The sequence below is a fragment of the Ursus americanus genome, chromosome 1 (genome assembly GCF_024610735.1).
Source record: "Ursus americanus isolate L20-20 chromosome 1, mUrsAme1.1.p, whole genome shotgun sequence".
Lineage (NCBI taxonomy): Eukaryota > Metazoa > Chordata > Mammalia > Carnivora > Ursidae > Ursus > Ursus americanus.
In genome coordinates this window covers 99259480-99285954 of record NC_142127.1, presented here as the reverse complement: position 1 = coordinate 99285954, position 26475 = coordinate 99259480, and the positions used below count along the sequence as shown (strand labels likewise).

The following is a 26475-nucleotide window of genomic DNA, read 5'->3' as shown; positions in this document are numbered from 1 at the left end:
AGTGGTTCTTTTTATCAGACTACAGAGGACAGCATTAGCTACCACTGACTACCCACCACACACAATACCACTGTCAAAATAAAATAAAACAAAACAAAAGCAATGAAAAAAATTCACCCAGATAAATAAGCATAGAGATGGCACTGGTTTTTGATGAAAAAACAATGAGGTAGACTTTATATCTTATTAAATGATTATAAAGTGATTCCAAAAATGTTATTTCTAAAAGCAATCAACTGTAAATTTCTAAAGAACTTTTCTGGATCTGCTTATCCAAAAACTACTGATCTGAAGTCTTGATTAAATTAAAATTCTCAAATTAGTCCTATTCACCTGTTCTTTTTTTTTTTTTTTTTTTTTTTTAGATTTTATTTATTCGACAGAGATAGAGACAGCCAGCGAGAGAGGGAACACAAGCAGGGGGAGTGGGAGAGGAAGAAGCAGGCTCATAGCAGAGGAGCCTGATGTGGGGCTCGATCCCATAACGCCGGGATCACGCCCTGAGCCGAAGGCAGATGCTTAACCGCTGTGCCACCCAGGTGCCCCTCACCTGTTCTAATCAGTGCTCTCCTTTTCTACATTCCATTAGGCTTTTTTTTTTTTTTTAAAGATTGTATTTATTTATTTATTTGACAGAGAGAGAGACAGCCAGCGAGAGAGGGAACACAAGCAGGGGGAGTGGGAGAGGATTCAGAAGCAGGATCCTAGCGGAGGAGCCTGATGTGGGGCTCAATTACAGAACGCCGGGATCGCACCCTGAGCCGAAGGCAGACGCTTGACGACTAAGCCACCCAGGCACCCCTCCATTAGGCCTTATATATCTTGCAAGTAGTTTCATCAACAAGTGTAGCTAGGTGTTCTGAGGGGAATAGAGATAATTTCTAATGAAGTGTTTCTCTAAATGCTGGTGATAAACAGGGTGTGATGAAGTGCAGGGAGAAAAGGATAAAAAATGTATCATCTCACCTTATCACGGCACAGAGATTCAATGAGAGCATCAGCCTCCTCCATCCTCCCATACATCACTAATGCTATGCCGACTGCAAGACCACGCAGAATCTTCTCATGTTGAGTTTCCTGTGCATAGCCTACCATGTCCTCAATAGCCTGGGCATTTTTAGAGCCCAACATAACCAAACCTAGGGCCAGGCCAGCTGCTTCACCTAGTGAGTAAAAAGTAAAACATTAAAAAATAAAAATCATGTATGTAAAATCAATAAAACATATCCTATTGGAAGTGGCATTTATCATCAACTATCAAAACAACAATTAGCTTCTGGTAGCATTTTTTCAAACCATCTGATAAAAAGTACAACCATATATTTACAGCTATTTTCCTTTTAAATCTTGACAGAATGCATCATTGCATCCTACAATGATTTCAAAGGCGACATAACATCATTCTACATTATCACCAAGCAGTATAGATAGCTCTGAGATTCAAGTAGATCACTCTAATTTCTACTTGCAAAAGTCAGTTATATAGACAGATACACAGGATATATCATTTTTAAAACCTATATATCACAAAACCTATGTTTACGAATTTGACGAACAGGGCAAAATCCACTCCCTCTACAAGTAATCTATTAGATTTCTGAGGGGCTACAAAATATAAATAGAAAGTTACTAGTTAATCCTAAAGTTTGTTTTCTCTGGAAAGAATCACTTACCTGTCACAGCATCATCCTGATAAAGGTTTGTTTTTAGCAGATCATACACATCCTGGCGCGCAGTCCCCATGGCAGCCAAACCAAGGCCCAGACTGCCACCATGTCGAACAATCTAGGGAAAAAGCATGGGTTCTGATTTGGAACACTGTACTTACAAGTCCAAGCTTCTATTCTAATTTAAAAATATATTGTGATATTAAACACACAGAACAGTTGACCTACTGAGAATGATCAAAGTATTTGAGAAGCAGACAGCCAGTGGTAATCTCAGCAATTTCAGTTTCAAAAGAATGGTGCTTGCTGATGCAAAATAACAGTAAGTTAAGAAGTGAATGAAAGATAAGAAAGTGGAGGGAGAGGATACAGCTCTCTTTCAATAAGTTTACACGAGAAGGGGAGATATATGGTAACTAAGAGGGAGAAGCAAGGGTCAAAGAAAGACTTTTTTTAGGATAGGTGAGACCTGAATATGCTTATGGGCTGAGGGGAAGGAGCCTGAAGAGAGGAGAAAAGGGTATCTAACAGAACACGGCTGTAAGGAAGTGGGAAGAAGTGGGACAAAAATGGGGTCAAGGGCAAAAGTTGGTCTTAATTTCAAGAGGGACACTTTAGTGGTCATGTGTCATTTTTGAGTGCACAGTCTCCTTTTACAGGTGATAGCACCCCAATCTTGCCTGGAAAATATTCTTCTCCCATTGGTTAGTCTTGGTGCGAATGCCATTTAATAAGCACCTACCTTCCCCTAACTCAAAGTGTGGGACTGTGACCCAAAACAGACCACTCAGATGCTCTTTCTCTGAAATTTTAATCTTTCTACAGTGAAATGACCCAAAAACATTTCAAGTTCATTCAAACTGACAGTAGAGCCCTAGAGAGATGATTCCATTAGTTCCTGCTATCTAGATCCCTAGAACTGCCCTGGCTCTTAACTTTCGCTTTTTGAGAATTGGTTTATCCGCTTTTCCTTTAATTACATAAGCTACTTCCAGTAAACTCCTTGTTTTAAGTCAGTCAGCAGAAGTTTCTATTGCTGGCAACCAAAGAGCTTTGTCTGGTAAGAAAATTTTTACCTGAGACCAGAGGACACGAGGCAAAGATATAAATAAATGTACATAATATTTGTGGATGAGGAGCTTATTAGCGAAGAGAGATGATCCTACTGGCCTCAATCTTTTCACTGAAATAGAAGGACAAAGTTGTCTGGCTTACTTAGCTACTCTCCTAATAGCCTTCTAAAAAAGTCTACTCTAACATAAAAGCTAAAGTCTAAAATCCTATTTCAAGGTTCCGTAAAGTAAGAACAAGCTGCTTAATAAGTTTTTAAAAGTTTCTAAAAGAATTAGATTATTATCTATTAGATTAGATAAATTAATAAGTTTCCAAAAGAATTAGATTTAAAAAATTATAAAATAGCAAATAAGCAAGAATTCTGATTCCTGAGAGTTACGCATTTCTTTGGGACTTAGTTTCCTATAAAATAATAAAATCAGACTAAATGATCACTAAAGTCACATATAGTTATAACATTCCAAGACTCTTAAGTGTGCAAATACAATACATATTTTACAAATATATGGTACTTCATTTTGCTTGTCACATCCAAGGTTTAAAGGACTGAGAAGCACAATTTTAGTTTATAGAGAAGGAAAGAAAATTACCTTAAAAAATAATTCTTTAAGAATAGTTCTATTTTTGGAATTTTGAAATCCTACAAAATCTGTATTCACTAAAATAATTTGGCAAATACAATGTTTTCCTGGACTCTTAAGTAACAGAAATTAGTTTTTCATTCCAATACTTACATCATTGCTGGCATTCTTAAGCTGGTTAAGCAGATAGTCAATTATATCACCACCATGATTGGCATGAATGAGACCTAATGCATAGAGACCTCCACCTTCCTGATAGGCTGATCCTGGAGAGGTGTCCTTGGGAAGATATGTTGCCATTAACTGTAATGCTTCCTTCTCATGACCCTGTAAATTTGAACCACAACAAAGGTTTAAGAGAAAGTGAGAGAAAACATATATATTTTCTATGACTAGTGTCTTCTCTCCAGAAAATTCACTTTCTAAAAGAGGAGGAAATGCGTCTCTCTCCTAGACAACTTTGTAACTCAAATGAGAGGAGAATTTTAAGAGATCCAATCACATCCTTGTTAGAAACAAATGCTTCAATTTTTTCCCTTGTTTTATAACATTTCTCCAAATTCATCTTCGACCATGCAAATAACTTATTTCAATTCATCCTTTGAGAAACGTCTTAGTCTTCATAGGAAAAGGATTTCCACCATTTTATTAAAAACAAACACATAGGGATTTTCTTATTTACTTTATTTTTTCCTGTAAGAGGACTGATCTAACAAAATGTACTTGTGAATAAATTACAGTAAACTTTTATTTTTTTAACTCCAGAAAAATTGCTTCGGTACATACTGATCAGTGCATATTACCTTATGAATTACACCCAGACTGGCTGTAGCTGTAAATTTTGCCCAGTTAGTGGCCCTGGCCAACCATTCCAAGTTATCTCTGTAAGAAAAGAAAATTCAGCAATACTATTGAAATGAATTCCATAAGGCTTTTTATAACACTAAAGTCAAAGCATTAAGATTTTACCTTCAATTATTACAAATCATTTTAGTTTATGGAGCTCAAGTTACTGCTGATTCTATTTTTATCTCCTAAGTTCTTAGTATTTGAAGACTTTAAAAAATGCATGATATGTAATTTCATTATGAACAAAAGCAGAGTTATATTAATATATTTCATGCCAAAGCCTATATTCAAGCCAACTAATGAAGGGAATTTTACCTTAAAAGAAGCATGCATGTGCAATAAAAAATGTATAGGGGTGCCTGGGTGGCTCAGTCAGTTGAGTGTCTGACTCTTGATTTCAGTTCAGGTCATGATCTCAGGGTTGTGGGATTGAGCCCTGCGTCGGTCTCTGTGCTCAGCAGGGAGTCGGCTCAGGATTCCCTCTCTCTCCCCCTCTGCCCCTCTCTCTGCCCCTCCCCCAACTTGCGCACGTGTATGCCCTCTCTCCCTCTAAAATAGTAAGTAAATACATCTTCGGGAAAAAAATGTATAAAATAACAAAAATAGAATTTAAAATTCAGGACAAGCAGGTAACGGAAGCTCTCCAACATCCATGTAACAATGTCAACAGAGTCCCTACTAAAGATGATTTTAAACCAAAGTGGAAACCTTCAAGAATATTTACCTAAGAAACTGGTCACTAGTAGTCCCACAGTGCATAAAAGAGTTTGCTATAACGGTTGCTGTATGACATACAGAATTCCGTACTGCATCCTACAAAAACAAACAGATTTTTATCATAATAAAGTATTTATACAAATGCAAGGTTGCATGCAGACATACAATCAGAGGCCCTGTTTTGTGAAGAAAATTTTAATAAACTGAACTGATATTTAAACTGTGAACCTTGGATACTTCTTTATAAAGACTAGGTAGTTTATAAAAACAATCAAGTCAGAGTCTTAGCTGTGGTCTTGAGATCAGATTTTAGGTAGAAATTTAGGTAGTAGATTTTCTATTTTTGAATAGTTCAATTTGCCATTTCTCTTCAGCATCTTGTCTACAGTCTCCAAGGTATTAGGGTAACATGAAGAGCTGTGCCCCACCTCTTCTCACTCTGCACCTCTGGCAGTCACCAAAGTGATTCTATTTATAATGAAAATATATTATAAAGATTAGCTTCAAATAACTGTTATAAATACACATTGTGTGATTCTGTGTCTATTTGCCATCTGTAATTATTAGAAGTTTGAGAAATACGATTACGTGTTTCAGTCAAATAACGATGTAGTAATGAAATAATATATAGCTACAAAAGAATAAATGACTTTGTCAAACGGTACTGGGTAGTCAAGGCAGGAAAATGAAGAAAATTTTTCATACTATAAATCTTTTCATATTAAAAGATTTTTTGCACCAGGTAAATATATTACCTGGTCAAAGATTAAAATTAATACTAGTAATTGTTAGGATCAATATCTCAACAAAGGTTATAAAAGATCAAGGTAAGAACCTCTGCACTCAAGAAGTTCAAAGTTCAGTGGGAAAAAAGACACATAAACAAACTATATTAACGTTCTGATCGTGCCATTTGTCCAAGTGCTACATATATGTTTTAAAATAAAAACGTAACTAAAAAAACGAAAATAAAACAAAACACCACTAAACTTCCCAATGAAGATGAACACAAAAACAGAAGCTCAATCAATATTAATTCCCTTTCTTCTCAACAAGTTCAAGGGTTTCTCCCTTTGTTATTTTTTTTAAAAGTTATTTTCTTGATCAAAATAAAATGCAACGAAGTATTCAATAAGAAATAAGTATTTGTATTAATATTCAACAAAGAAAGAAATACAAGAAGAAAGCTTCCATTATCAGATGAATTACCTACCTTTGTGTTTTTTAGAATCATGAGATCTGTGTTATTATTTCGTATTAAAAACTGTAGATGTAACTCAATAGCCATTTCACCACTTAAAATTTTAATCATTTTCAAAGTCTGGTCCTTGGGCTCTGGACTCTGCTAAAATAAATAAACAAATGAGAGTGAAAAGTCATATATTACTGAAATCCACTAAGCCAACTGTATTTTAATAGCCCTAGATCAGTGAAATTCACAGTCCACACACACAACGAAACTTGTATTTTAATTGTAGGATCTAGAAAACTCATGGATCATTTATTTGAGAGAAAGAATGATTTATTTCATTAAAAGCTACCATTGAGGTACGATACCAGTTTGATGGAAGAATGCAATTCATTCTGAACAAGCTTCCAATGTAAAACATTTTAATATTAAAAAAAACCCCAAAACGTAAAATAACTGATTACTGATGATATGCAAGGAAAACTCTTTTATACAGAACCAACTCATAGTTAAGGTGAGAAACTCCCTACTCCAAACTAGAAAATCAAAAGCACATTTAATCAACACATATATATGATCTCATGAACTAACAAGCCATCCAAGTAAAGAACAGTTGAAGTTTATATATCTGAGTATCAAAAATTAAAAGTCTTGCTAGAGGGAACATTTACATCCAACAGACTACTGTTCTAATACTTACCTCATTCTTCCATACACCATGAATATTAAAAACAACAAAGTCAACTAAAAGTGCCCCCCCATGATAAGGTGCCGTTTATTTGTTAGAGGCCATACTTTTTTCTCACCCTATGACAAGTAATTCAGTTATTCTAGACAGAATTCAATCTTTTGTAAGCATCTAAGGATTTGATTTCTTCTAAATTAAATGCTTTCTAGGGTCAGTCCTTAAAATTTTACTTTTTCACAGAAGACTTATTTTTATAAAATAACTCTGATATTAAACTTCCATAAAGGCAAATATATCACTTTAAAATAACTTACAGTATACCGTGGGAATATATGTTAAATGATAACCACAACTTCAAAAAGCACACTTACCACTTCTGGTGTCTTTCCTACAAGTACACTACCTGTCTTTTCTTCTGTTTCCATTGACTCACTAAAATGAAGAGAACCAACAGTTACTAATCTGATAAATCTTTTTTGAATAGTATGTATGGGTGATACATTTTTGTTATCAAAATGAAGGTCTGAATCATGTTCAAATTAAATATTCTGCAAGGAAAAAATATTTAATTACTTAAGTATTTCACACAAGATTCTATTAAGATGGAGGCAGCCCACTGATTTAATTTCTTCCAAATAAATTCATAAAAACACACAAAGCAACTAACCAGGTTAGCATACAACAAAACCAGGTGAGAAAGCATCCTCCAAACTCCCAAAACACAGTCAGCTAGAGATACACCATCACCAGCTACACCAGTTTGAAGTGAAGCAGTTGGGGTCCCAACAGCTCTTAAAACCAACACTCCCTTCTAGGTCAAAGCACTTTACTGAGGAGAAAATACTGGGCACAGAATCCAAATTAATATGGCAGAAACAAAGGAAAATGAAAGCCCAAATAAAAGTGAGAAACTAAACAGAGTTAGGAGATCTCAGATTGTAAGTCACCGTTTTGTTAAAACTCCATAACACAACAGAAGAGGAAGTTCCAGAGAGCAGTGAAATTAGAAAAACTATCCTAAATAAGCTTCCTTGCAAAAATTTAGGAAAGCTAATTTCAGTAAACATAAGCTACAGAAAAGGATCGAAGTAAAATTCCATACAATATTAGAAAAGAAAAATTATGGGGTGCCTGAGTGGCTTAGTCAGTTAAGCGTCTGACTCGATTTCTGCTCTGGTCATGATCTCAGGGTTGTAAGATCGAGCCCCACGTTGGGCTCAGGGCTGAGTGTGGAGCCTGTTTAGGATTTTCTCTTTCCCTCTCCCTCTGTCCCTCCCCGCCCCCATCGCTCTGCTCACATTCTCTCTTAAAAAAAAAAGAAAAGAAAAAATTAAGAAAATTACACAAGACATAAAGAATAAAGTATATCAGAATTAGGAAACTCAGAAATGAAATGATCAAACAAGAGAAAAATTAAAAATGAAGAAAAATAATAATTTCGGAAGATTAACTCAGAGGGGCGAATAAACACAACATGAATAAAGGAGAAGGCAAGAAAGAAAATTTTTAAATTAACAAGAAATAAACCAAATGCTATTCCCCTAAGATCAGGAATGAAGGATGTTCACTCTAAGGTCTACCCAAAACACTGGAAATCCTACCCAATGCAGAAAAACAAGGGGGGAAAAAGGCATGAAAGTTATAAAGGAAGAAGTAAAATTGTTTCTATTCAGATGACATGATTCCTATGTAGAAATTCTATAGAAAGATCTATAAAAAAATTTACTATACCTAATAAGTGATCTAAGCAAGGCTGCGGGAGTCAACATTAATATAAAAAATCGACTGTATTTCTACCTATTAGCAACAATTAGAAATTGAAATTTAACATACCACTTACAATAGCATCAAAAAGTATACTTAGGAATGAATTTAAGAAAAAAATGTATAAAATCTCTGAAATAAAATCTATAAAATGCTGAGAAAAATTAAAGAAAATCTAAATAAATGAAGAACAATACTATGCTTATAGATTATAAAACCAATATTGTTAAGGGTTTCAATTTGTTTCAAATTGAAGAGATTCAACACAATCCCAATCAGAATCCTCCCAGACTTACAGAATGCAAGAGACCCAAAACAATCTTGGCGGTGAGCGGGAAAGGGGGGAGGTCAAAACTACAGGTCTTCCACTGACCTAATTTCAAGACTATAAGCTTTAGTAATAAAGATATTGTGGTACTGGTATAAGGAAAGATGAATAGATAAATAGAAAAGAACAGAGAAATCTATCAACATATCACATGTGAAAGGCTCCAAGGCAATTCAATAGGGAAAGACAGTCTTTTAAACAAATGGTAATGGAATTACTAGACATCCCTGTATTTAAACAAATTCTACTCGTACTTTGTACCACATACAAAGCGTTAAGCTGAGTTCTTGCACATACCTAAACATAAAACCTAAAACTACATAGCTTCTAGAAAAAAGTGTAGCAAAGTATCTTTACAACCATGAGGTAGGCAAAGAATTTCTTAGATTGGGATACAAAATGGAAAACTGGATTATCAAAAATAAAAACTTTTGTTCATCAAAAATACCAGCAATAAAATGAAAAGATAAGCCAAAGACTGGGAGAAAATATTCACAACAATATACCTGACAAAGTAATTGTATTAAAATTATAACAAAACATGGGGCGCCTGGGTGGCTCAGTCAGTTAAGCATCTGCCTTCAGCTCAGGTCATGATGTCAGGATTCTGGGATCGAGCCCCACACTGGGCTCCCTGCTCAGCAGGGAGTCTGCTTCTCCCTCTGCCTCCCCCTGGCTTGTGCTCTCTCTCTCAAATAAATAAAATCTTTAAAAAAATTATAACAAAACATGACTTTATACCACTAGAATGAGTAATATTAAAGAAACTGATAACATCTAATGTTGGCATACAAACAAATAGAATGCTAACACATTGCTGCTGGGAGAGTAAAATGGGCAACCACGCTGGAAAATAGTCTGGCAGATTCTTACCAAGTTAAACATATACCCTGTGACCCAGCTATTCTAATCCTATGTATCTACCCAAGAAAAATGAAAACATCTGTCCAGAAAAAGACTTGTACAGGAATGTTCCTAATAGTCCTGTTCTGAAACAACCCAAATGTTCATCAATATATGAATGAATAAACAAACTGTGGTATATTCATACAATGAAATGCTGCTTAATAATGAAAAGCAGTTACTGATTCACCCAAAAAAACAGATACACATCACAAACATGTTTAGCAAAAAAAGCAGAAACAAAAGAATACACACTATATGATCCATTTTTATGAAGTTCAAGAACTGGCAAAACTAATCTATGTTGATAGAAATCAAACCAGGGGTTGCCTCAGGGGCAGGGGCTTGACCTCGAAGGGTATAGAGGGAGTTTCTGGGATGATAATAGAGGTGATGGTTATACGGTTGTTTATACTGTCAGAACTCATTGAACTGTATCATCAGGATATGTGCATTTTATAGTATATAAAATACTATTGAATTAACAGAAAGAACTGAAGAGCTGAAAAAGATCAAAAGAAAGTGAGAAATACAGAAGAGGGGCAAAGAAAATCTAACTTACATATAACAATAGGCCCCCAAAAAGAAAAATAAAGGGAAGAAAACAAATACTAAAAACTAAAATTCAGGGGCGCCTGGGTGGCACCGTCGTTAAGCGGCTGCCTTCGGCTCAGGGTGTGATCCCGGCGTTCTGGGATCGAGCCCCACCTCAGGCTCCTCCACTAGGAGCCTGCTTCTTCCTCTCCCACTCCCCCTGCTTGTGTTCCCTCTCTCGCTGGCTGTCTCTGTCAAATAAATAAAATCTTTAAATAAATAAATAAATAAATAAATAAATAAAAACTAAAATTCAAGAAAACCTCACTGAGGCAGGGCTATTTCTGGTGTTTTTGAGGACAAGTTAGAAGGCCAGTGAAATCCAGGGGCGTCTGGGCGGCACGGCGGTTAAGCGTCTGCCTTCGGCTCAGGGCGTGATCCCGGCGTTATGGGATCGAGCCCCACATCAGGCTCTTCCGCTATGAGCCTGCTTCTTCCTCTCCCACTCCCCCTGCTTGTGTTCCCTCTCTCGCTGTCTCTATCTCTGTCGAATAAATAAATAAAATCTTTAAAAAAAAAAAAAAGGCCAGTGAAATCTGAAAGCAGTAAGTAAGGAAGAAAGCAGCAAGAGCTGAGTTGAGGGGTATGGAGAGGACACATCATGTATAACCTTGCAGGCCATATTCGAGATTTAGAATTTTATATAAAATGTGTTTGTAAAGCATTGGAAGTTGAGAGGGTAGTGACATTTAGGTTTCAGAAAAATAACTCTCACTGCTGGGTAAATAACTTTAAAAGGAAAAAGGCGGTATAACAAAGACACTTCTTTTTTTTTTGAGAGAGAGAGAGAGAGAGAGAGGGCTCCACGCCCAGTGTGGAACCCAGCATGGGACTTAATCTCATGACTCTGACATCATGACCTGAGAGGAAGTGAAGAGTCGCACACTTAACCCATTTTGTTAAGTGGTCTAAATATGTAAGAAAAAACAGGAAAATAAAATCTAATACTGTATTAGCCTAAGATAAATGTATATGTAGTTTTAATAAAAGCACAAAAAGCTGGAAATGTTTCTTACTTTCCAAATACCTGAAATCTAGCCCACCTATCCCATCTGAGCTTTTTATTTAAATAGGCTCCACGCTGGGTGTGGAGCCCAACATGGGGCTTGAACTCATGAAACGGAGATCAAGACCTGAGCTGAGATCAAGAATCGGATGCTTAACACTAAGCCACCAAGGCGCCCCACCCATCTGAAATTTTTAATTTACTTGGTTAGATAGCACATATGCAATTGGCCCTCCCTATCAATCACTTCCATTTCTTTCTAGAAAGGTCCCTTTCCTTTGATTTCTTTAATGTTCCCAGCAGACTGCAAAACAGAGAAACAGCCTTAGTAAGACATTACAATCTAAGAAAGCTAATTCTGGAATTAATTCTTAGACTATGTGGTCTATGAATATTCCACGTTTGCAAAATGAAATAAACATTGTTCAGTGAGCTCTGATGCAGAAAAAGATACTTATACCTGTCTTTCTCTGATCCTGGAACTGTACCCGTATTGGTGGATCCAGGCACAGAAGCAATAGGGGTGCCAACAGTTCGAAGATTCTGGATTACAGATGACAAAAACTGCTGGCTAGCACTTTCATACAAATCAAAACAAATCTGATAAGCCATCAGAAGGTTGTCTTCCTTTACCAGTTTTTCTAAGATATCACTCACAGCCTGAGGATCATCTAGGAAAATTAAGCACTGAAATGCAGATAAAGAACAATTAATTAAATAGTAATTGAAAACTGTGTCTACAAAATACTTAGTGACAAACAGTTAATAATATAGGAAACCTTAAAATATAAGCACAGACAAACTGGGGTAGACAAACTGTTCTAGCACTCCATTTCTTTCTTTTTTTAAAAAAATTAATTTAAAATTTTAATTCCAATTCTAGCACTCCAATTCTGATCCCGGCACTAGACAAAGTTTTCCTTAAAATGACATCTGCCTTCCACAAGAAAACCCATACAGATTATACTCACAGCTCCTAACACTGTGCCTGGCAATGAGCAGTACTCAATAACTGGTAGGTGAATGAATCTTTGCTTCTTCAAATCTTATCTCTGTTTTATTCTTAAGTGTTCCTTAATCTGAATTTTCTGCTTAACCATAAATTGTAGGAGTCATTCATTCATTTAACACACATTGTATCATGCTGGGCCAGAATAAAAGGCACTAAAATGACCATTTTAAAATATTTCTCTTATCACTCTTATGATCGGTCATATGTTTTAACAAGACTATCCAATAAATTTAGGATTTTTATTTTTTAAGAATTCAATTTAAATTTTGTTTCCTTAAAGTAGCTAGTAGCTAATTTCAAAATGAACACATTAATCAAAGTTATTACAAATTAAGAATAGGAAATAATGGAAACAAAATAAATGACCAATAACAGGGAAATGGTTAAGTAAGGCAAAGTACAATCACTAAATGACTATCGCACAGTCAAGAAAGAGTTCGAACAAGAGTTTGTGAAGACTTAGAACATGGGAAAATGTTAAAAATTGGAAGGACGTATATAATTGATATAGTTTGCCTCTGGAGAAAGGAACTTAGAGGAGTTAAGGAGTGGAAAGACTTTTCACTATATACCCTTTGGTTCTTTTAAAATTTTGGAATCACAAGAATGTACTATTACCTGTTCAAAAAAATATATTTTAAAATGTAGAAGTTTTAAAAAGTTTTGAAGGGACAAGAAATGAAACAGCTAAAAAGAAATAAAATTGCCTCTGAGGAATAAAATTGAAATACACAGGTGAGCAGAGGACTACTGTTTTTCATATAAGTTTTAAAACACAACTATCAAAAAAAAAAAACCTATTAAAAACTATTTAGAATATTTAGAAGCAAACAAAACTCCAAAAAGGTATATAGAGAAAAGTGAAAAAAAAAAATACACTAAAATGTTGACTTTTGGTGATATAAATGATTTTTCTTCCAGCCTTTTCTATGTTTCAAACTTGCTTCAAAAATCATTTAAAAAAGGATGCATTACTCTAAATTTTAAAAATGTACAGAAGAAAATACATGAGAACATATCATAGTGAAAAAGTAACAAAACCTGTGATACAATGCTATGCTCTAAGCAGAATACAAAAATTTGTACAGTATAATTGTTAAAAAGCAAACTTATGCACTTTCAGTCAACAAAATACAATGTAACCATTAAAAAGATATGTGCTAATAAATGAAAGAAAAACACCTATGCATTATCTTTGAAAAAAGGCCTAGAGAAAGGGAAAGATATACTTTGCATTTTTTGGAACACCTTAATTTTTAAAAATGTGCAAGCAAATTCATACATGAAAAGAGATAAAATATACCCACATGTTTTGGTTGTGGTTGGGTAATAAAACCAAAGATCATTTTTACACCCGAAACTCTTTTTAGAATGACACAACATAATACTGTTTTTATCTCTTCTACCTTTTATTTTTTTTTTTTTAACCTAGTTTCTAAAATTTCTTTAAATGTTTGGAATACTTTCAAAATGTAAAAAGAATACATAGGATGCATTATTAACAAAAAACAGTTTTTTAGTTTTGTAAGATACTTTCTTAACAGTAAAAAAGAACGTAAGTGTACATCTTAATCGTCACAGGCCGTGGTGAAGATCAACTGAGATACATGTATGAAACCATGAGAGTAACATAATGTAATGTCAGTACCTGACAAACATTGATGAAATCAGGTTTCTCCAAGTTCATGTAGATTTTAACTAGAACCCTTAGTACCTTATTCCGAAACTGTTTATTCTGCATTAAAGACATGCAGAGCTTGAGGCTATAAGCTAGCATTCCTGGGACATCATTCTGAAAGAGATAATTTCAAGATGCATCATTATCTAGTTACTGAACCATTGCATTTATTTAGAAATCAAATTATTTTAATCTACATTCTTTAATTATTTTTAAGCAGCCGAAGATTTATCTGCAACTTAAATAACAGAACTTAAAAATCAACGTTTTAGATAAAAATCTTAAAAGAAAGTTACCTATTTGCCTGTTTTCATGAAAAATGGGTTGAAAACAATAGTTAATGATGATCCTGAATCCTCACTATGTGAACACAGAATACTATAAAAGAGTGGTGCTGTTAATTATTAAAAAAACGATACATGCAACTGTCCATATACCAAATGGCTATGTTTTCCATAAAACTGAAAACTGACTACTGAAGTCCTTCATCCTTCTGCTTCCAATCTTGCTAGTCCTTATGTCTTCCTGCCTTGCCTATACTTGATAGCCAGGAACATGGTATGATAGAATTATTCTCCAGCTCTGAGTGAAACTATTGAAACTACTGAAACTATTCTCAAGCTTTAAGCACTGTCACATCTAGCTGGTGCTCCTCCTGAGGAAATTTTGACTCCAGACTATGTGTATCTTGCAGTTCTCCCAAGTGTATTCAATATCTGGGATACCAACCTATTAAAGTTCTTCAACATAAACAAGTATATTGAAGAGCTACGGCAGTATTTCTCAAAAAAACAAGTTGTGACCCATTAGTGAAATCAACTTTATGGGACCAGCATTTTTGAAGAAATACAATTTTAAAATATCAGTTACATCAGAAGTAGCGAAGGTAGGTACTGTTTCATAAAACTTAAGTTATATCCATGTGCTCTGGGATGCAAACTAAGATGCATTTCTTACTCTGCTTTGTTCTTTTTTTGAATATTTGTCACCCTTTCACTTTATATTTTTCTTTGCTCAACTGCCTATTTCTCCAGCGGATTGTTCCATTTGGGAAGGAACTTTGTTGGTGTTGTTTGCCACTACAGCTCCAAAGTCTAGAACAGTGTCTGACATAGCCACTCAAAAAATATTTGAGTGAATGAAAACAAGTATTTTATTTCTATTCACATGAAGACAAGGAGAGGCTACAACTGCCCAAAAATGAAACCGAGTAAAACAAGGTCCAATTCTATCAATTAGGTCACTTATTTATTTACTCATTTAAATCTTATCACTGTTGCTAAACGCAGATGTTAACTACCAAATAACACATTAATCACTATAGTGGTAAACCCTATGAAAAAACATAAGGATCCAAGAGATTAACAGAAGATTTGGACCTAATCTTTACAGTAGGGGTAGAGGAGGGTATGGGTGCTGGGAATCGATGGATCTGTAAACAAGTAACTGCTGAGCTGAACTCTCAATCCTGAACACGAATAAAGCAGGTAAAGAAAGGAAAGAGTATTTCTGGTAAGGGGAATGGAGCAGGGTACATCTAGGAACTGAGGCGAGGCCGCAGTACTGAGAGCCAGCTCATAGACAGGTGGTGAGGCAGGCAAAATGGGCATGAAGCTCAAATGTCCATTTAACTCAGTCTTGTACCTTCCTGACCACTTCCTTACGCTGACTTACTACAACTGTCATAATTATTGCAAAACACCCCCAAACCAAGAATCTAGTCTATAGTTTTAGCCATAATAAATGCATTAAAATAATTTATCAGTATAGGCTTTTAAAAAGGGCAGGATAATTAAAACAACTTCCCCATGCAAGACTTCAAAGGAATGAATGTGGTAAGATAAAAGCAGGGATTTAATGACCACAAAATACAGCCAAGGTTCATTTATAAACATGAAAATAAAATCTGGCAAAAGAGCACCTTATTATTAAATTAGATTTTCTCTTCACTACCCACGGTTTTTAGTTTTAATAACTTGCCTTGCCAATTCCCCATCAATAACAATCTCTAAAATCACGTCATCTACCTACCGACTCCAGTATAGTCTTCTCAAAGACATCCAGTCTTCGTGTCTCCAGAGCAATACCAATAGCCTGCTTATACTTGTGATCGTCTAGACAGCGCTGGAACATTTTATTTACAATGCCTTCCAATCTCTGGTCAATTGGTTTTTTTTCTCCTTCTGGCAAATCTGCATTTTCCACACATTGTTTGGTGTAGTGATCAATGCATTTTGCTATGAGGAAAATAAAATAACGAATCACCTTATAAATAGGGCTAAACTACTAGAAAAGACAAATGCCTCCATTTTTTAATCATAAAAACTTATGGAATAACTATAGAGTAATAAGCAAATTTCAAAATTTTTAAATTCTAGAAGTTATACATTCAAATTAATACTATTCCCTTCATAACAGTTGTACTGGAGGGCTGACATACTAATTCCAATGAGGCTGACAGTATTCAAAACATTTCTACTTTGTATTATATTTTGACCGAAATTATATTACTCAACTGGATTGCTTATTAGAGTTGGCTACAAATAGCTACTGTTTCACTTTCAAAAACAAATACTTGCCATTACTAAGGATATTAAAAAAGACCTCTTGTAACAATGATCACAGAGCAACAAATTATTAGACTTCTTCAAATTAGCTAAACTATTAGCTCACTGACAGTAGAGGCCATGTCTAAATCATCCTTGTAAAATACTGGTGAATGACCTGAAATGTGCTGCAGGTTCTAAAGGCAATTCCAAAGATTTCCAAAAACCTTTCCAATGGGGCGCCTGGGTGGCTTAGTCGTTAAGTGTCTGCCTTCAGCTCAGGGTGTGATCCCAGGGTCCTGGGATCGAGCCCCGCATCAGGCTCCCTGCTCCACTGGGAGCCTTCTTCTTCCTCTCCCACTCCCCCTGCTTGTGTTCCCTCTCTCGATGGCTATCTCCCTCTCTGTCAAATAAATAAATAAAATCTTTAAAAAAAACAAAAAACAAGCAACTGTAATTTCCAGCAACTGTAGCAAATCTGTTGAAACACTCTCGCAAAGTAAGGTGGGTGAAATCCTCACCCCCACTGCCATTGCCAGCCTTAAAATTCACACAGTGGTATATACATGCATGATTTGGCTTTCACATTACACAATGATTTGGCTGCATGGGGAGGATAGGGCAACATACTGAAGGGGGCCAATAGCATACTTGTTGAGAAATATTTAAGTTGTTTTACAATTCACACTACTTTACAATCACACTTTAAACTTATTAGGAATAACCAATAATGGGAATTCCCCTAAGCCTTCTTCCACCTTCATAAGGAAGATAAACAGCTACCCAAGTGAATGACATAAAATAGTTATACTCTCTATAACTCATTGACTTGTCTCTCTCCCTTTTAAAGAGAAGAAAGGGTCACAGGCAAGATTAATTAGTTGCAAACTATAGCCCTGGGAAACAAATGATTTGAACTAGCATAAAGAATTACTGGCCCACCAGATGGCCCAAGCTAAATGGATCTGTATTTTGGAGGAAACAGAATCCTTTTATAAATTGGAATATATCACAGTCAGGGTCCATCCAGAAAGAACTATGCAGGTTTACATGCAGTTAATAAGGATAAAGTGGCACTCACGAAGTAGGCCTTAAACAATTCTGGTTGCAGAAAATCTTTACCAGGCCCTAATATGAGCTTTTAAAACCAAATGTAGTTGAGGGAGGAAACATAGGAAACCTACCCTATCAGAAAGGAACTTCAGAATTTTAACAACTGGGGAATTTTCCTTAAATTGTAAATGAAGGGGAAAAAATATCTCCCAGGCTTCAAATGAGATTCATGCTTTCACTTACCAGGTTTATATCATAACTATATCCCAGAATCTAGTCTCATTCCCAGCTGAAGTCCTTTTAGAACAGAGACAAAATTTACGAGTCTTGAATTTTCTGGATGTATAATATTCATTAAGATCCTAGGAAGCCTTTCCCAGATTCCATTTTGTGTATCCCCTCACAAATTTCACTAGCCTTCAAAACAATCCATTCTTTTTTAAAGATTTTATTTATTTATTTGAGAGAGAGAGAGCGCGCGCGCAAGCGCAGGCAAAGGTGGTAAAGGGGGAGGGGAAGAGGGAGAAAGATTCTCAAGCAGGCTCCACGCTCAAGCTTGATCCTACGACCCTGAGATCAAGACCTGAGCCAAAACCAAGAGTCGGACACTCAACTGACTGAACCCTGTTAGGTGCCCCCAAAACAATCCATTCTAAAAGCCCCTACAAAACTAGAAGGGTGAACCACACTGCCACACAAAGAAAAGCAACCAGAATTGGTCTGTTTATCAACAACTGCCTTCTACAAGCTAAAATGATAAACAGCATTTAGAGAGAGGGAAGGCATTTACCACCTCATAGCCCCTTACAGACCAACAGTCCTGTTTAAAACATGATTTGTAAAATAGTAGCAATGCAAGCACTTGCACATCATTGTTGAAAAAATTATCAGTATTCTTCAAAAAAAAAAAAAATCCTTGAAATAAGAGAAGAGAGGTTAAGTGTATTTAACTCTCCATTCCTAACTCGATACAGAGAAAGTGTTCCATGTTTCAAATGTTATGGCCCATTCTTTAAAAACCACTTGTTCTTTCCATAGGACTCATAGATGAAAACTCCAATTCAATGAGCCCCCAACAGCAGTAAGTTACTTGCAACATTTTCACACCACCACGGCAAAAACTTTAAAACCACTAATGCAGAATTCTAGTTAGAACATCAGAGACATTTGAAAGTATCCCTTTGGACCACCCTGTGCAGCACTTCCCAATTTCTGAAAGGCAATACCAAATTTCTCCTTTTAAGGGTTCAGGTGAATAATGCAGACCTCTTCTAAATCAGCAATTCAAAAAAATATCGATACTGCACACCACTGAGAGAACACACCCTTGTGCTCTTTGTAACTATGACTGAAAGCTTGATATTCCTACAGACTTGTCTGAAGGGTATGTAGTCCGTTCTTTCACCTACTAGATCAGGAGTTTTCAAACATTTTTTAAAGCTACAAATCTTTGAACAAAACCTTACATAGTTACAGTTTAATTTACAAGATAGAAAGCCCAAAGTCTTGCCAGTATGCTATCCCCCATTTCAAAAATAAAGAAACAAATGAGAAAATGATGGTTGCTAGTAGAAACAATATGAATTTTGAAGTAAGCCTGAGTTTTAAATTCTGACCCTCCTATTTAATAGTCACGTGTCTCTTATCATCTCGAAACCCGAGTTTTTATCATTCGTAAAACAGGGATAGCGCCTTCCTCACGGGGCATGCCATGAGGATTGAGTGGCACAGTGCCTAGCACAATGGAGATAATCAATAGTGGTTTCTGGTATTAGAAACAACTCTATAAATTGCTGTCATTTAGTTTGTTACTCATAATCTAATTTTTTCATAGGACAGAATGCTCATTGGAATAACAATAACCATAATCTAAGGTAACTACCTTTGTGTTGATTAGGCTGTTTCTGAATAATTTCTTAGATTGTTTTGTGAGGGCGAGTGTCTTCACTGTTACTGTTACTAATGTTACTGTTCATCATGTCAAAAAATAATAAATCACAAAACTGGAAGGCAGATCTAAAAACTCAGCTTGCACAAGATTATAGGATTGTGAACTTCCAATTAAAATTAAATTTGGCAACAGCAAGAATTCAGAAAAAAAATGTTATATGCACTATAGCAAGAAAGAAGCCAAGATAAAGCTTTACCAGATAGAAAATAATTACCTATAATAGTCTCCACATATTCAGAGTTATCATTGACATTGAAGAGGTCACCAGCTCCAAGTGCATAATTCAGAGATTCCTCAAAAGCCCCAAGATGATAAAATACCTTAGATGCCACTAAGGCTGCAAACTGCCGACTCCGAAAACCTTCATCTTCATACAAAACTTCTCTGAAAGAAATTAGGAAGTATAAGCCTAGCTCAAACTGGTCTTCCTTAAAAATCCCAAATCTATTTAATAGCAGCAAATTCCTAAATGAACCAATAAGCTACATGACCCATACCCACAGAGAATTAGTTGATCTACTTTAATCCAATTTATAGAAATAAAATAATTTCTTACATTTTATCTACAGACTCAGAAATTTCTGCCCAGAAGTCATTGACAACTGCATTCAATTTGTGTAGTGCAAATTCCTGTAGAAGATAAAAATAAAATTTGATTTTGACCTACCATTACAATTTTTTATAAGTTTCTGACAAATCAATGGCCAAGTTCCCAATCATTACTAAAATTTTTAATCTATAAGAAATACAAAAAATTACTGACTTATGTTTTCTCTTGGGTTTACAGATTTCCTTTCTGTTTTTAATCATAAAACATCAGACTAGCCATAGTTCATTCCTTATCATAATGAACATCTTTCTTCTCTGTATATACAAGATTAATTACTGGATATAAATGAATTCAGGTGTGTAGAGCCACTTTAAGCATGTTCCAAATTTTAGTCAAATACAAATAATTTAAAAATATGTGATGCAGAAGAAACAAGGGTGGGCAGTGAGTGTTCTCGTGCCATACTGAGAATTATTTACCTTCGCTTTGTAAAACTCTAGGGAAAACCAACTGCTATTGCCAAAATACTGTCCTTTGGGGCTAGATTTGAATGGGTATAGACTGGGTAAGACAGCTATTTTAAATGATGGAAAATACACAAATATGACTAAATTCAGAGTTTCACAGCACTCATTAATCCCAGTTAATTGTTCTTCAACTCATACCTTAAGCTGTGGTTCTTCCTCATCCAGAAGAGAAATAATTCCAGCTATAAGACAAAAGGTGTGTCATGATTATGAAGCATATGCTAAGATAGAAGATACTGCTTAGTCAAAAACACATCACAATTGGAAAAAAAACAAGCATTTTTTGAGGAGTGATTTCACTAGAAGAATGATTATTCTTTAAAATTGTAAATGTTTATATTTGGAAGTTTACAAATTGTGCTATCAAACCCTCATGACACCACAAAATCACATTATTTGCCAAATTCAATAGTTTTCAAAGTGCAGTCCTTGAACCCATAGAATTAGCATTATCTGGGAACTTGTTAAAAACGCAAATTCTTGGTCCCGTCCTAGATCTACTGATTTAGAAACTGTGGGGAGGGGGTCCAGTTATGGGACGACAAGTTTTCCTTGTGATATTGATACTACAGTTTGAGAATCTTTGACCTAGTTTACTGATCAAAATGAGAAACTTTCCCAGATAATTTTAGAAAACATTTATTCACACAAAATAAACCAAGAGTTATAAAATTATTTACCAAAAAAAGGGTGTAATCATCAACTCAACAGCATAAAAAAATCAAATTTTTCAAGATGCCTATATTAAGGCACCTCCTTTACATCACAAGTAACCTAAAAGGTATGTTACATGATGAGTAATCTTACTTGTTCTGACTTCTAACTACCCAAGCACAATGTTTCCCACATGACCTTGAAGTGTCAGCACACGCTGAAAAGTGAAGGAAACTATCCTCTCCAAAAGAAGACATCTTGAAATATAGTCATATGCCAAGGGGATTATTGGAAAAAATATATGGGAAATTACTGTACTTAGACCCAAAAGAAACAAAACAAAACAAAAAAACAAAGAAAACTAAGCTGTTTCTCAGATACATGTTTTCCATATAGCTCTTAACATCATTCTGCAACACTGAATTGAAACTGTGAGTTGAGGGGTGCCTGGGTGGCTTAGTCGGTTAAGTGTCTGCCTTCAGCTCAGGTCATGATCCCAGGGTCGCAGGATCAAATCCCGCACTAGGCTCCTTGCTTGGCAGGTGAGCCTACTTCTCCCTCTCCCTCTGCCTGATGCTCCCCCTGCTTGAGCTCTCTCTGTGTGTCAAATAAATAAATAAATAAATAAAATCTTAAAAAAAGAAAAAAGAAACTGTGAGTAGATTAAAAAGTGTCAAGACAACTTTACTTAGGAGATGTAGCCATTTTTAATAGGTAAGTGTAGGTTTGCCAAGTAGCTCCAGAAGTCTTTAGAGAGCCATACAGGAAAGGATACATTAAGCCAACAAAACTACACCATGGTGTTGGCTAGGGCATACTACTATTCTGAAAGCATAAAAGCAGACAGAAAGAACTTCTTGGTACTCCAGTTTGGTATGACAAGTCCAGAACAAAGAGGCTAAACTGACAGAAGGCAGAGAAAACAGACTGAAAAATGTAATGGGGGGTCAGGGGGATGGTGAGCTAGTGATACGGAATAGCTGATAGACAAGGATGCTTTAAATGTGGAACAGATCATAAGCAGCAGAACACTTCATGAACATACTAAAAATGCCACCCATTGCCTATCATCAATCAATGGTGTGTCTGAACTGCTTTTACTTTTTTTTTTTTTTTAAAGATTTTATTTATTTATTCCACAGAGATAGACAGCCAGCTAGTGAGGGAACACAAGCAGAGGGAGTGGGAGAGGAAGAAGCAGGCTCATAGCGGAGGAGCCTGATGTGGGGCTCGATCCCACAACGCTGGGATCACGCCCTGAGCCGAAGGCAGACGCTTAACCGCTGTGCCACCCAGGCGCCCCTGAACTGCTTTTACTTTTTAAGAGATGATGAATTTTTTTTACACTCTCCTGTTTGGTATTACTTATGACTAATTTGTTACATGGTTACATGGTCCTGGCTTAGAGATGCAGCCTTTCTTCATTGAACACAACTAAATCAAATACTCTAAACTCCATTCACAATTATTTCCCATCTTAAAAATAAAATAGAACTTTCCTTCAGATGGGGGAAGAGGGAGGTATACAAAGAATGTGAAAAGTTTAGGATGCTAGAAAAATCTCTTCTGCCATAATAAAAAGTGAGCAGACATTATCTAAACTTGTTCAATCAGTTTACAGTAATACTTGGATGTTATTTATAAATATGAAAGTATGTTCCAGAAGAAACAGCTTAAAAGTTGAAAATGGCTGTCTCCAGGGATGAGGAAGAGGAAAGAGGAGTGGGGGATTACTATTTTAAAGCTTTTTAGCATAATTTCCCTTTATGTGCCTATATTATGTTTTTAAAAAACCACAAAAACCCACTCAATCTCACATCTCTCTCCTGTAACCACCTATCTCTATCTCTCCACTCCCTTTTGTGGACAAATCTTTTGAAAAACTTAACAGTACGTGTTCACCTTATTCACCACTGTGTTCTTAGTGCCTAGCAAGTGACTAGAGAATAAATGAATTAATTAACTGATGAATCCACACCAAAACTGTGAAGCTAGCCTTTTAAGCACCTGGGACAGATCCTAAGCCATTGTGAGCCACAGGACAGGAAACAAGGTGACAAAAGGACAAAAAGCAAAGGCTGGTAAGTAATCCAGTAAATATAACAAATACACACACTCGCCACAAATATACTAAATCTCCACAGAGTCTCAGAGTAGGACCTCAAAGATCATTAGTCTTGCCACTCTCAATAGGTTTAAATTCTTTCTATTATATTCCCACTAAGTGCTTTTTCAGCCTCTCCTTAAAATACTCTAGGGATTAATTTACTGATTTCATTAGTTGAGTCCTTCGTTCTAAATATACTTTGAACTTCTATCTGCTAGACAGTGCTCTAAGAATTATGAAAACAACAAGTTTGCTGCCCAAAATTGTACCAGAAAGACAGTAATCAGGTAAGTAAACAAAGTAATCACAGGATTACTGTGATCACAGGATTGTGATGAAGGGAGGGAACAACTAAGGGGAAGAGAGGCAGGCAGTATATTTTTAAAAAATGATCAGGAAAGAGTAACATTGGAACTAGAACTAAAGATTGAGAAGCTAAGGGAAAACTTAAGGAAAAAGAGTCTAGAAAGAGGGAACAGGATGTGCAAGGATCCTGAGGTTAGGAGGGAAACTGACATATTCAAGGAACAGAAAGAAGGTCAGTATGAATAGGATGTAGTAAGTGAGGAAGAGAGTAGTATAAGACAAAGCAGGAACTTAAAATCATGTTAAGTCTTTGGTTAAAAGTTTGGATTTTATTCTAAACACAAATGAAATCCCTAGAGATTTTAAGCAAAAAAAATGACATGTGATTAAAGTTTGAAAAAAATTACTCTGACTACAACAAGAATGGACTGTATGAAGATAACAGTGGAAAAAAACAAAATCTTGAGGCTGTTACAGAAACCCAGGCAAAAGATAAAGTGGCCTGGGCTAATAAGCTGTAGCAATGGTTGGATACGCAACAGAATGGGGCCTACATTTACAAGTGGCAAGAAACTTCATACTTATTTTACCTTTAGAGAGCTGTGACTGGTAAACCTCCTTCCTATTTGAACTAAAATTCATCTCATTTATATTCCTTGGGGACAAAAGTTTAATTCCAGGTACAGGTGGACAGCTTTGAATTTTGGCTTTTATGTCTGTAGGGTCTCCATCAAGTCCTTTCAGCAATCCTCACAAATACACGGGTTTCAGCTCCTTACAAGTTAGTTTGATCACTAGTGTGTTCACAACAAAATAGTTGTGGGACAAGCGTAGATAAAACAGGATGAGAAAAGGGTGTGTGAGCAGGAAAGCAAAAAAACACCAAGGCTGTGGACAGCTATATGCAAATCGATGGGGGGGGGCTGAAAAAATCTCCACTGGATCTTTACACCTTATCCCCTTTCAAATGTCATTACCCGAAACTACATATGCAATGGTTAAGTGTATTAAACCTGCTCCGCACACCCATGAATTCTTTCTTCAATGCAGACTATTTACTGAACACCTAGCCTTCCAAACCACAGATAGATTATCAGTATAATGCAGTCTCTGGGCGCTGTCCTCACCGAACACAAAAGTTCTCTGGGCGCTTGAGCTGAATACTCTTAGAATAGCCCTAGAAACAACCCGCCTCAAATGTAATTTCAGATCTGACTCCAAGGAGAATGGAGCTAGGACCAGGTCCTGAGCACTTATGTAGTAGTCAGGCTGCCTTACCGGCCGACCGCACAGGGGGCCATCCCATCCTAACCATCTGTGAAGAAGCGCTGGGATCAGACGGCCCCACAGGGCCAACTTCGGGAGGGACAGAATTGAGGAAGCCCCTCCCCGGGGTTCGGAGAAGGGCCCCAAAAGCCCCTCGGGTCCGGGCGCGGGGGTGTGACTGGGGAGAGATGCCCAGGCGGCCCACCCCGCGCGATTCCCCCGAGCCGAAGGTCGTCGCCGGGCCCTCAGAGAGGCCGGACCAGAGTGCCAGCCCCCGGGCCGGGGGTGGGCCGTGGGCAGCGAGGGGCCGCGCAGGCCGGCGCTCCGCCGGGAGGTGCCCAGTCACCGGCCCTGACTCAGCTAAAAGCCGGCGTGGCGGCTCCTCCCTTTCGGGGCCGGCACCGGTCGCACTCACCAGCTGAAGTGATCATGGCTGCGTCCCGCACGCGCCCGCCCGCTCGCTCGCCGTCCCGGCCGCGCCGTGTATCTGTCAGCTCCGGGCTTGTCCGCTCCGCCGCGCCTCCTCGCTCCCCCGGTGCGGTGCTCAGTCAGTAGCCTCCTCAGGCCGCCGGCTCGCTTCTCTTCCAGGACCCCGCCCGCCCCGGGGCTGCCCGCCGCCCCGCCTGCCGCTCGCCGCGAATTCTGTCCGCGGCCTGCGGTTTTCTGCGCCGCCACCGCCTCCTCGGCCCTCGCAAAAGGGTGCACGGAGAGATCCATGTTTCCTCTGACCCTCCTCGACGTTCTGCTCTCCCGCTGCGGCGCGGACACTCCTGGGCACCTGCGACCAGGCTTCAAAATAGCCACCCCCAGAGGGAGGACCCCATTATCACCCGCCATTGCTCAGAGACAGGTTTTGCGGGCAGGTGCTCGTGGTGGTCGCAGCGCCACCTGCTGCTTGGGCGGTCTCTCTGTACCATTCCCCGCCCGCCCGCCCGCCAGCCAAATACCTTGGGGGGAGGAGTAAGGCAGAGAGTTTTCTTAGAAATATGAGTTTCAAGTTTTTAAAACAGCAGAACCCATCTTCAAAAGAAATCCTCACAGAAATGCTTTATTATCATAGTGAACCCTAAGTAATCACTGGTTTATAATAAAATTGAACAATGAGAATTTTTGTTCTACATTTGGAATAGTTAATACTGTATGTCGCTTAAAAGAAGTGTAAAAAGACACTGAGGGGCGCCTACGTGGCTCAGTCGGTTAAACGTCTGCGGCTCAGATCATGATCCCAGAGTCCTGGGACTCCGTGCTCAGCGGGGAGTCGGCTTCTCCTTCTCCCTCTCCCTCTGCTTCTCTCCCCAACTTGTGCGCTCTCTCTCAAATAAATAGATAAATAAATAAACAAAATCTTCAAAAAAATTATATACAGTGAAAGTGTTCCATAGGAAAAAAAGAGCTTCTCATTCTTGCCTTTCACTTGTCTAGTTCTTCTTTCCCCCCATAGCAACAGCTTCTTGGTTTTTCTTTT

General features: G+C 37.2%; 1 protein-coding gene across 2 annotated transcripts in view; it reads right to left on the bottom strand.

The window, feature by feature from the left end:
* The window catches only part of PSMD1 (proteasome 26S subunit, non-ATPase 1), a 91219-nt gene extending 65628 nt beyond the window's left edge, over positions 1-25591 (bottom strand). Inside the window, exons 1-14 of one of the 2 annotated variants that reach the window (XM_045794138.2) lie at positions 25426-25591; positions 20816-20859; positions 20157-20230; positions 19815-19984; positions 16082-16287; positions 14021-14164; positions 11821-12047; positions 7137-7197; positions 6102-6233; positions 4896-4984; positions 4126-4204; positions 3476-3649; positions 1674-1785; positions 967-1163 (exon numbers count right to left, since the gene is read on the bottom strand). In XM_045794138.2, the coding sequence (XP_045650094.1) occupies positions 967-1163; positions 1674-1785; positions 3476-3649; positions 4126-4204; positions 4896-4984; positions 6102-6233; positions 7137-7197; positions 11821-12047; positions 14021-14164; positions 16082-16287; positions 19815-19984; positions 20157-20230; positions 20816-20859; positions 25426-25441 (1725 nt within the window). In that variant the 5' untranslated portion in view covers positions 25442-25591. The remainder of the gene's footprint in view (positions 1-966; positions 1164-1673; positions 1786-3475; positions 3650-4125; positions 4205-4895; positions 4985-6101; positions 6234-7136; positions 7198-11820; positions 12048-14020; positions 14165-16081; positions 16288-19814; positions 19985-20156; positions 20231-20815; positions 20860-25425) is intronic. The other variant, XM_045794140.2, reaches the window with a different exon arrangement.
* Between the last annotated feature and the right edge of the window lie 884 nt (positions 25592-26475).